The sequence below is a fragment of the Myxocyprinus asiaticus genome, chromosome 20, assembly GCF_019703515.2.
Source record: "Myxocyprinus asiaticus isolate MX2 ecotype Aquarium Trade chromosome 20, UBuf_Myxa_2, whole genome shotgun sequence".
Taxonomy (NCBI): domain Eukaryota; kingdom Metazoa; phylum Chordata; class Actinopteri; order Cypriniformes; family Catostomidae; genus Myxocyprinus; species Myxocyprinus asiaticus.
The window spans coordinates 46,177,022-46,189,420 of record NC_059363.1 but is presented as its reverse complement, the minus strand read 5'-3'; the positions used below and the strand labels follow the sequence as shown (position 1 = coordinate 46,189,420).

The window sequence follows — 12,399 nt, the reverse complement described above, 5'->3', positions numbered from 1 at the left end:
AACACACTTAATGTGAATTCAATACAGTGTCATTGTCTTTTTGTGTCTTAAATGTTCAGAATCCGAAGCATAACACTTTGGATATGTATTTGTTATAAATGTTTTGCAGCTTTCAGTTCATGTGCGTAGCTTTGAGGTCATCTACATGCTAGTGTACTCCTAAATGTTGACAAAAGTTGATAAACTCATTCAAAATTAACAAACTTTCATTTCCGGGAAAACAAACTGCACTCCTCATTTTGTCCAATCATATTCTCTCAAGAACAAAAATGCCCCTCCCCCTAATAACACTTGCTTCTGAATAGTGACAGCAAGTAGAAAATCATGATTCATGGTGGTGATGTAAACTAAAGGCTATTGGCTATTTAAAAAAGGGGGATGGGCAGGGCTGGACTGGACTGGGTCTGAAAATCCGCCCTGGAAAAAATTCAGTGGTGTAATTTTGTATTCGCACCAGCTCGAAAAACGCTTGCAAACTGCAACCATTCAGTCGCCTCAGTTCACTACTCGACTGACTGGCCCACCGGGAAAACTCCTGGTGCTCCCGAGGGCAAGTCCATTTATCCATCTATGATGGTAGCTAAAGCTCTAAATTTCAAATTGTGTCCTACATTATGCATTTTCATTTAGACGCAAATGTACAATGTTCAACAGTTTATCGCTTTCTACTGTATGTTATTTTTACTTAATACTGCTTTTTTATCTTACTCTGTTGCAGACCACACACACCCACAAACACTTATATAATACTCAACTAATCATTCAAATCCATTGGTTCTTACTGCAGGCTTTCTAGCAGACTATCTAACTAGCATTGCAGAGGTCCTTGGAATAATAATGGAATATCAGTCCATCTGTCGTACTGGACATTATATTGTTCTGATGCCTAAATTAAATTTTCTCTTCTTTTTTGACAAATTTGCATAATTTTAAGACATTGGTCAATTATTGCTTAGTGGTCATAATAATAATAATAATAATAATAATAATAATAATAATAATAACAATAATAATATCCAGTTTATCATTGGCAAGAATTGTAATATCAGTGCATCCCTACAAATTACATCCTGAGATTTAAATGCGGTACAAAGGTGAATTGCTTAAAGAGAAAATCTAACAGCTGAAAAATGTTAGTAGAGCAATTAAATTTTATATTTGCATGTTCTCCCCATGTTTGCATGGGTTTCCTCCAAAAACATGCAGGTTAAGTGAATTGGAGACTTTAGGTGTGAGTGAGAGTCCCCCAGCTACTAAGGTTGCGTCAGGAAGGGCGTAAAACCTGTGCCAAGTCAAATATGCGGATCACGGATGAGCATCCGAAAGAAGAAGAAGAATTACATTTTATATTCACTATAGAAATTTCCATGACTATTTCCATGTTATTAATTAAAGTGACATTTATGGGCCTTAAAATGTTACAATTCTTGGATATTTCCAGGTTTTGTATGACCACTGGCACTGTATATAAATGAAAGCACTTACGTAACATAACAGTTGAGTTTTCATGAGCGCACAAATGCCAACAGCCTCTAAAATGGATAATGAAACAAATCAACTAAAGTAAAGAAACACACCTGATAGAGCTCGATGCGCTGTTCGTTTCTCTTGGCGCTGGAGTTTGGCACCCGCAGGGCACGGAATTCTGCCCGGAACAGGTTGGTGGCGTTCTTCTCCATGCTGGAGACGTTGAAGCGGAACACTTTAGACGTTATTCCCTTGGGACAGTAGGAAAGGTCATCTGTAAATCGAGAGGTAAATGGTCAGTTCATTGTAGCTCAATTTTAAGGCGTGGTTACATTTGCCTTCGGTAGGTGAAATTCCATGGGCGAAATACAGTTATCTCAATGGGAATCCACTCAATTGTGAATTTCCCACGATGGACTTTTGATAGCTAAGAATTTACTCACAGAGTACAAAGTGCAGCATTAAAAAGAGGCTGCTTGGCAGTTTATTTTATTTATTTATTTATTTATTTTTTTGCTTTTTTCACATGCACTTAACATAGCCCACGCCTTCTTCACTCACGAAATTTCGCTGTGCAAAGGTAAATATGACCGTGCCTTTATATTGAGTTTTTGAACCTTGTGACAGATCTGAATTAAGCCTGAATTAAGTGTTAAATCAGAATTATTAATGAGTTAATGTTGATATTTTGTGACGCGATAGACCAAAGATCAAAGTCAAATGTTGATGGACTTAAGTGCAAAAGTCCAGAGGATAACAAATAAAATTTCTATACAAGTGCAAGATAACAATTCTCTCTCAAACATCTTATCAAATTAGTATGTATTTCCATACAAAATATATAATATACCGTACTGTATATGTCATATAATATTTCAATATATTTGCAAAACAAAATGATGTGCCTTCTTTCACGTTTCGCTTCAGTTTCATAGTGAAATGTCCGGAAGTGAAAAAAGGGAGTGAAATGGTGTCATAATCAGACGAGGTTTTTAAGGTGAATATTAGATGCAAGTTTCAAAGAGCAAAATGTTCCTTACTACCCTAAAACTTTATCCTAAAATTAACTAATAGTGATCTAAAAGCAAATGCACTACCCATGTGTATGTGTATGTGTGTGTATGTGTGTGTCTGTACGTATGTGTATAATTATTTTTATTTTTTATTATTATCTATGTCTTGCTGCTGTTTTTGTATTGTTGTACACTGGAAGCTCCTGTCACCAAGACAAATTACTTGTATGTGTAAGCATACTTGGCAATAAAGCTCATTCTGATTCTGAAAATTGCGACATGAAAAGCACATTATCTGAAGCAACCACGTCATTTTGTGTCACTTCTATGACACTCGTCTCACATTTCAACTTATGTACTTGACTGTCCTTGAACCGTGGTCTATCAGGTGAGCTAGCATGCATGCTAATCACATTGGAATATGTGTGTAAATGTAGGTGAGTCTGTAATACAAGCGTTAAAATGTGTCATTTTTTAAATGATGTGCTATAGTAAAAGTGTTTCGATATCGTAACATAGCAGTATGTGAGTAATAGAGCGAAAAATACGTGTTTATGAAGTCATAGTCAACTGCTGTAGTTATGATTTGAGTTTATGTCAATAAAACGCACAGTTGTAGCTCCTCTAGTGTTCATTTCAGCAGGAAACTGTGACGAAACGTAGAACGTGGCACGTAAATGTCAGTTTGCAAAAATGTAGTTATAGTAACGTTCATTCTATGAGACTAGGTTGATTAGTTTACTTGTAGACTGACAAATACACAGTGTCACTTGCTTTGATATTTAGTAATTTAATGCAGTGATATTCAGACAATGTCAAAATAAATTTGTAACTATTTAATGTCATATATAGTATAATTCAGGCAGAGGTTTTTTAATCTGTTTTAATCTGTATTCCTTTATTTAATACTTTAGTAGTAATAAAGATAAAACAGCAACTGTAAGGATTTTCTTTTGCTCTGTCTAAAGTCCTGTAGAATGTGTGCATACTGACGATGACAGGCCACAATCCATTAGCAATCAACCACATTCCTTACTGGCTGGATGGCGAGTCAAATGTGGAATATTTATGTAATATTAACAGATGATGCCAGCTGAGCTCCTGCAGTACACATCACACCAGACACGCCGTGCATGCCGCCTGCAAAACCACACGCTTATGCAACATTCAGCTGGCTTTGCTCTTTTACACTTCTACTTTTTTTACTTTTTTTGTGTTGTGAAAATCAATTTAGTACAGAAGTGCACGACTTATGCATCAAATGGTGAAGCGTGTAATTTGTTTAGGTTAAAATAATTTCTCGTATCTCAGTTTAATGTTCATAGTCATCTGTAAGCCATTGGTTGGTTGACTTTCTGAAGAGTTTAATCACTGTGTGGTGCTTTTAAAACTGTTCTCTGTCTGTTTGAGCAGTAAGAACATGTCTAAAACAACCAATGGCATTAGTTTGGGGCGGGACAATCTGTTTGACCAACCAATGAGAGAGGCTGTGTGAAAACCAGCCTGATCTCTATAAAAATTAAGTGTCTGTGGCGACATTTTTGCAAAATGATATTACATGGCTCTTAACATGTATCACGTCAGTTCTGAGGTGAAATATCCACTGTGTGGTGCTAAAATGAGTTCTCCCAAACAGAGGAGATTTTTAACGTTGTTACGACCCCAAGATGGTCTAGGGGTGTAAGGGTGTAACACTAAATATAGATATTAAATATGTTTGTGTGCTGGAAAACATGACAACAAATGAGAGAAAATATGGTGCAATAATCAAGAGGTTTATTCTGTACAAAGAGGTGTATGAAAGGTGCAATGGTGAAAATAAAATAAATATGTACAATATATTTACAATATTATATACACTGGTGGCCAAAAGTTTGGAATAATGTACAGATTTTGCTGTTCCGGAAGGAAATTGGTACTTTAATTCACCAAAGTGGCATTCAAATGATCACAAAGTATAGTCAGGACATTACTGATGTAAAAAACAGCACCATCACTATTTGAAAAAAGTCATTTTTGATCAAATCTAGACAGGCCCCATTTCCAGCAGCCATCACTCCAACACCTTATCCTTGAGTAATCATGCTAAATTGCTAATTTGGTACTAGAAAATCACTTGCCATTATATCAAACACAGCTGAAAGCTATTTGGTTCGTTAAATGAAGCTTAACATTGTCTTTGTGTTTGTTTTTGAGTTGCCACAGTATGCAATAGACTGGCATGTCTTAAGGTCAATATTAGGTAAAAAAAAACTCATCAGTCAATCATTGTTTGAGGAATGAAGGCTATACAATGCTTGAAATTGCCAAAAAACTGAAGATTTCATTCAAAGGTGTACACTACAGTCTTCAAAGACAAAAGACAACTGGCTCTAACAAGGACAGAAAGAGATGTGGAAGGACAGATGTACAACTAAACAAGAGGATAAGTACATCAGAGTCTCTAGTTTGAGAAATAGACGCCTCACATGTCCTCAGCTGACAGCTTCATTGAATTCTACCCGCTCAACACCAGTTTCATGTACAACAGTAAAGAGAAGACTCAGGGGTGCAGGCCTTATGGGAAGAATTGCAAAGAAAAAGACACTTTTGAAACAGAAAAACAAAAATAAATGGTTAGTGTGGGCAAAGAAACACAGACATTGGACAACAGATAATTGGAAAAGAGTGTTCTGGATCTTAACCCCATTGAGCTTTTGTGGGATCAGATTGACTGTAAGGTGTGTGAGAAGTGCCCGACAAATCAGCCACATCAATGGCAAGTGCTACAGGAAGTGTGGGGTGAAATGTCACCTGAGTATCTGGACAAACTGACAGCTAGAATAACAAGAATCTGCAAAGCTGTCATTGCTGCATGTGGAGGATTTTTTGATGAGAACTCTTTGAAGTAGTTTAAGAAGTTCTGAACATTGTTTTCAAATTGTAATAGTCATTTTTCATGTTATTAATGTCCTGACTATACATTGTGATCAGTTGAATGCCACTTTGGTGAATAAAAGTACCAACTTCTTTCTATATTTTCTATCTGTACATTATTCCAAACTTCTGGCTGCCAGTGTATATGGTGAGAAAGGACGTGAGTGGTGCCAAACAAATGAAATAAACAAAACAAAACACACTCTAGCTATATGTAAAATTCTAGTCTGACCAGAAAACAAGAGTAAAATAAAAAGTTCTTCCATACCTAAACTACTCCATCTAGCCAAAAACACAAAACGTACAGTGGATGGCACTCGCTCCTTACCAAGTGTTTCTGTACAGTATCTAAATCCTACACGTGTGCACAATGTACGTCACAAGACCTGCTTACCTGTCTGCTTCTCCCCGGTGTAACAAACAAAAATAATTAAAATTAGGCCAAACATAAACCAAATAATGAATAATAACGAAAATGGGACAAGGAAACAAGATTGTAGACGTACAATAACAAACAAAATGAAATGGTTTGAAAATAATGTCTAGCAATGAACAAATTGTAACATCTTAGCATTCACCTCACACTCCTCACCACCAGAGGTCACTGTCTCCTGGGTTCTTAGACTGAGTTGAACTCTAAGGTTCACTGCCTGTTTTACCAGATAAATAGTCTAGCTGCCCATGCTTGAATTGAGAAGTATTGCCATTTATTCTGCTTTACCAAGCCTTGTATCCTGTTATCTGTCTTTTGGATTATCTCGACCCTACTCTTGTCTCTTGGATTACGTCTTTGCCTTTGTGATTCTGTTTTGGATGCCTGGTTTTCAAATGTTTATCTGGTTTATGATCTATCTGCCTGTTTACTGGTTTGCCTATTGGATTACCCTCTGTTTAATAAAACTCTGCAAATGGATCATCCTCAGGATTCCTCGTCTTATAGCTTACACCAATGAATACAGTTCTTCAGCAGAACGCTGAAGTGAATGGATTTTGGCGGGGTTTTAAACTGAGCTGTCTGTCGGGATTGGTGGAGGAGATGGTGACGTCATAGGGGATTTCAACAGAACAACCAATGGGAAGAGTCTGGGAAAGGTGACAGTATGGAAAGCGGGAGACAACGCAGAATGATACACACGTAAGAATGTAAAGGTACAAGTGCAAAATACATCACAAGTGCAACGCTCTATCAGTTGACCGCAATGTGATTTAGATGTCATAAGATAGCACTGAGTGAGGAACAGGGCAAAAAGTAAGTGTTTATGAACTGATAATCTGCCTTTTTACTCGTGATTTGTGTGAATGAGAATAAAAGTATTTGTTATTGTAGCGCGTCTAGTGTTCATTTCACTAGGAAATTGCAGCAATACGTACAATAACACACATAAATCTAATTTTGTAAAAATGTAGGTATAGTAACGTGATTCTATGAGTCCAGGCTGATTAAAACAATTGCATTTGGTAATGCTATTGGCACAGAAAATAAACACTTTTTGTACATCTGTGGATAACAAGAATACCTTCAAAGGTTGCAGTGCAAGTATGCTGTCTTAACTTAGCAGCTAGCCATCAGATAAACTGAGCTCTGAGAAGAGAGCATAAACCTCTCAACAATGTCCACCAGAGTTTGAATTGAGATCTTCATCATTATTGGCTTCTTTCAGTGACTGCATTCCTCTGCAATATTTTCTAAATGTTGTCTGACAATGGCTGTGTTCACAAACCAAGTGAGCTGCCTACCTAGTTAGCATTTTAAGACATCATGGTTGCACTTCTGATGCAAAGGCTGTTCTAAAAGTTAGGCAGCAACGTTATGCTCCCTTCTAAGATACCTCGATCTACGCTAGCATCACATGTATCCAACATTTAATACCGAAAAGTATCACTAAATTTAGTTCTGTCTAATTGACCCTTCTCTAAGCCCTGCCTAAAAAGCATTTCTGACCAATCCTGTCTTAGCAATTGTTGCCCAGTGCCATTACTCTGACATGCGTTTGCTATTTTCCAATGAGAGTCTATGGGAGTAAAGTGTGTTTGAGTACTTTTAAGCGGGATTTTATCAAAATAAAAAAATTTAAAACACGTTGTTTACGGGTCATTTGTAATAGTGACACGAGTTACCCAGAGAGGACACACGCAGAGTTTTTCTATCTTTTTTTAAACAATCTTTAAATAAATCTGGAGAAGAGCATGTTATGGATTAAACTGTGTCAGTCCTCATTCCCAAATGAACATATAACATCTGCAACGACACCTACATTTGCTCCAAGATAAATGAAAGCTAATAACTGAACGTTAATTCATGTATGTATTGATTCATGTATTGAACAGTTCACTGCATCAAAATGAATGTGTTATGTGACATTATAAACAGCTCTATTCCCTTATGCTAATGTTATTAGATGTGTAATCAGTATTAAATTATGTTTTTCTCTTTTCTCTGATTCACAGTCTCCACAGTTTTTAATCAAATGACTGTGTAATTTAACAATTTCTTAGATAAAAAACTTCAGATGAATATGCATTAATGTCACTCTTCATACCAGCCCATGTAAAATATTATCCATTCCGTTTATGAGAATATTTTGTCAAAAACCGTGTCGTTCACAGCAGTCTCCCATTCATTCCAGTGGGGAGTTCTGTAGAGCTTGTCAGAGCGAGCAACAGTAACTAAGGGGGGTGGAGCTTAGCGAAGGGTCAATTGAAAATGGAATATTTTACCCAATATTTGTGTGTGCTGTGTTTTGTTATGCTTATTAGAAGTATCATGTTATTAGCTTAGCAACATGCTAAGGCCAAACCATAGACTGTTCAGGTCAAGGCGGAACACCCAACATGGCGGATATAGAAAAGCAAGTCTGGCCTTACAGGTAAAACAGCCAATCACCTTTTAGATACAGACATTGCCAGTTAACTCGAGAACGTGCATGTGCAATGGCTGGACCAGCCGGAAGAATAGCATTTTTTAGCATGATTTAGCAAATTTTACTGCTGTTTTGAAATATGTTTTTTGATCATAATCTTGACCAACCATTTTGGAGATTGTGGTATTTCCCTATTCAAGTAGATAGGAGCTGCACTTTTATGCCGCTTGTATTAATAGAAAATAGCTGGAAAGGGACTTTGGCAAAACTCTATTGAAATAAATTGAGTCGAGTCTCTTGTGCACTTCATGTGAGGAGCTATTCGTATGACACACAGAGATGCTGCCTGTAGAGTGCTCCAATCAGACACTTATGAGCTTCCATTTCATTTTGGATGCTGACTTAAAATGTAGCTGCCTATATAGACAGTAAAAGGAAAAGAGTTTGAGTTTTTTTGTCTCTCAGTCACCCTTTCATTCTGTTCTCCTCTCGTGAGTTGGAAAGCCCCACTCTCGGAGATTTGAAATGCTAATCAACTCTTTTGAGTTTTTTTCTGGATGATGTCATTTTTCCTACTGCAATGTTTTGAGGTGGATTTCACATTATGGCTGATGTTTGCCAGGACTCTAGTGTGTAGTTCATTTGTTCCATGAATGTTAGTAGAGGGATTGCTTGTATAATTGAAGTCAAATACAAAGATTAGTCTTGGGTTATCATACAGGTCAAATGGCAACAGAGTGACATCACAACTGTTGTAATACAGCAAAAAACCATCCAGGTTTTTCAAACTGGCCAGAAAGACAAACTAGGATAGCAATACAAGTTATTTTTACTAGTATTTTATTGTCTCAACCACAATGTGTTTTGTGTCATGAATTATCGGCTTAATAAATAAAAAATATACACATTTATTCATTAAAATGAAATCATTTAAACATATTTTTATTTTAAAAACATTTTTGTACTTTTGTACAATAAAAATATTTGGTGTTGTGTTGTGTCACCACTTGATGTCCAATGTAAAATCTGTATCCTGAAGTGAAACCAGTTGAGAACCACTGATCTAGCACAGGGGTTTTCAAAATGTTTGATGCCAAAGACCCCCAAATATAATGATCTTTTAGCGAGGGACCCATTTTCGAAATGTAAAGACAGCTATACCGCATATTTTCATGTGTAAAGACCCATTTATATATAGAAAAATAGTAAGAATGTTGTATATATATATATATATATATATATATATATATATATATATATATATATATATATATATATATATATATATATATATATATATTGTACTAAATCCACAAGAAATGAATAAAATATTATCTGTAAAATATGTTCTTTGTATTAAAGCTACACTATGTAACAACTGGTCTTCCAAACCATGTTTTTGCCTTACCCCGATTCACTATGGTAAACCTATAAAAATGATTTATATTAAAGAGCTGTCAGGACGGATTTGGCGGGAAACTTTGCATACTTCTGTCAGACATCCGTGTGTGTTTACGTCATGTCTGTAAATAAAGAAAAGAAGGTCTGGAGCTACTATAGGCTCATGTATGTGTGTGGTGATATGTGTGGTAGTTGTTTGAAGCTGAAAGCTTGTAGCCATGACAAATGAGTGACACTGACCATGGGTCATTCAAAAAGGCAGTCAGTCTGGGGAATCACCTGTTCCCTATCTGTCACTCACTCGACGTTGGTGTCGATGTAGTGACACTAGGGGTCACTCTTGGGAGCCCGAGACACCTCTGGTCTTTGATAAAAGGCCAATGAAAATTGGCGAGTGGTATTTGCATGCCACTCCCCCGAACATACAGGTATAAAAGGAGCTGGTATGCAACCACTCATTCAGATTTTCTCTTCGGAGCCGAACGGTCATGCTCATTGAGCTGAATACTACTGTTCATTCACCTGCTGGATCTGACGGCGCATTTCAGCGGCTTCTCCCTCCTCTGCACTGGTGCACTGCAGAGAATGCCCCTGGGCGCTTCGGCAGAAAAACTAGAGAGTATATTTTCTGAAAGAGCATTTTTCCCCTCTAAAAGAGTATATATTTCTCTAAAAGAGCGCACACACGGAACTTCTTTTTAAAGACGCGTCTTTTTAAAGATGCTTTTCCGATTGTGTGTTATTCCTGGTTGTGCTCGTTATCTCTCGCCTTCTAACGGTCACGATCACTGTCTTTCGTGTCTGGGCACTGCTCACGCGGAGACAGCGTTCGTGGATGGTCACATTCTCATTGCGAGAATGTGTCCATGGCAACGTTGCGGTCGCGGCTCGCCTTCGTAAGGAAGCGAGCCACCCCAGAGGCTCCCGCCTCGGTCCTTTTATCCACGGGTATAAGGCCAGCGCGGCTAGCACTGGGGGCGATTTGGGGACCCCAATGGGACCGCCTCCGCCGGGTATCCCCCCGCGGACCTCCCATTCCCCAGCACGCTCGTCTGCCCCGATCGGGCTTCCGGGTGAGTCCGCCGGCTCGTCTCACGGCGAGTTCGACCTCTTATTCGGAGCCCGCGAAAGTGATGAGCTCTCGAGCGCAGCATCGGAGAGCGGGCTCGTCCAGTCGGAAGCCTCAGCTGGGCTCCTCCCTTCGGGGTCGATCGCCCAGTCACAGGCTGACGCGGAGATGACGACATGCTTTCCCGGACAGCCGCGAGCGTCGGTTAGAGTGGATTTCACCGCTCTTCCCTGAACCCTCGCGGCTCGGTGATTGGTTCCTGGGCTCGCGGCGCCGCTCAAAGCCATGCCCTGCCCCATTCCTTTCTTCCCGGAAGTGCATGAAGAGCTGACAAGGTCGCGGGAGGCACCTTTTACTGCCCGGTCCTGATCTTTTCAGCTTCCCCGCTCTCACTACCCTCGATGGTGGGGCGGCCAAGGGTTATTCGGCAATCCCCCGGTGGATAAAGGCGCTCGCGGTGCACCTATGCCCGCAGAGCGCCGCCACCTGGCGCGGGTGCCCAAAGCCCCTGTCCAAGGCCTGTAGGTTCACGTCGTCTCTGACGGTCAAAGCCTACGGCGCTGCTGGACAAGCTGCCTCCGCCCTGCACGCCATGGCTCTCCTGCAAGTCCGCCAAGGCGCTAAAGGAACTGCACGAGGGTAGTTCCGCCCCGGGATTGATGCAGGAACTGCGCTCGGCGACCGACCTCGCTCTCCGAGCGACGGAGGTCACGGCGCGGTCTCTCGGGCGGACGATGGCCACACTAGTGGTCCAGAAGCGCCATCTTTGGCTCAACCTGGTCGAGATGGGTGAGGCCGACAGGACACGATTCCTTGCTGCCCCCATTCCCCAGGCGGGCCTATTCGGCGACACCGTCGAGGACTTTGCCCAGCAGTTCTCGATGGTAGAGCAGTAGATGGATGCTAGCCGGCTTGTCCTGCCCCGGCGTGGCTCAAGATCCTGCACCCCATCTACTCATCGCCGAGGGCGTCCCCCTGCGGTGACCGCACCGGTGGAGCCCACCGCAGGAAGCCGACGCCACCCGTCTCACAGCCGGCACCGAAGAACCCACGGAGGTCTTCGAAGCGCCCCTGAGACGGGCGACCCAGGGACAACGAAACCCGCTGCTCTGGAGCTGGTAAGCAGATCTTCTTTTTGTTACCTTTTGCATTTAATTGCGCTGCATGCCCAAGTGGCTGCAGTACTCAAGAGCTCCGCAAGAGTGGTTTCCTTGTTCCCTGGGTCACATATTCGGTGTGTACGGCTGGCATCACGACCACCGTCCACCACTCCATTTGGCAGGTTGGCGCTCCAGCGGCGGTCTCCCGCCCTGAGCGCCCAGCTGTGGCACAAATCCGCCCCCGATGTGACAGTCTCCACGGGTCATGAGGACAGGCCTCTTCCTCCCCCGTCCCAGGCTGTTCCGGGGGTGGTCACAAGGAGCCAGGTAAGTGCTTCGATGTCCTCGGACTCAGCACGGCCACGATGTGGTGTGGCACCTCAAGCTCTGCCCCGCCGCGAGGCCCCACCCGCCGGTACAGTACCGAAAAAAGGCGGTGGGTTGCGGCCAATCTTGGACCTGCGAGTACTGAACCGGGCCTTACACAGACTCCCGTTCAAGATGCTGACGCAAAGACGCATTCTAGCGAGCGTCCGGCATCAAGATTGGTTCGCGGCGGTAGACCCGAAGGT

At 41.0% G+C, this 12,399-nt stretch overlaps 1 protein-coding gene across 1 annotated transcript in view; it reads right to left on the bottom strand.

Annotated features, from left to right (window-relative positions):
* LOC127410968 (transforming growth factor beta-3 proprotein-like) overlaps positions 1-12,399 on the bottom strand; it is a 46,282-nt gene that overhangs the window by 20,660 nt on the left and 13,223 nt on the right. The window contains exon 2 of the mRNA XM_051646263.1: positions 1,578-1,741. Coding sequence (XP_051502223.1) covers positions 1,578-1,741 — 164 coding nt within the window. The remainder of the gene's footprint in view (positions 1-1,577; positions 1,742-12,399) is intronic.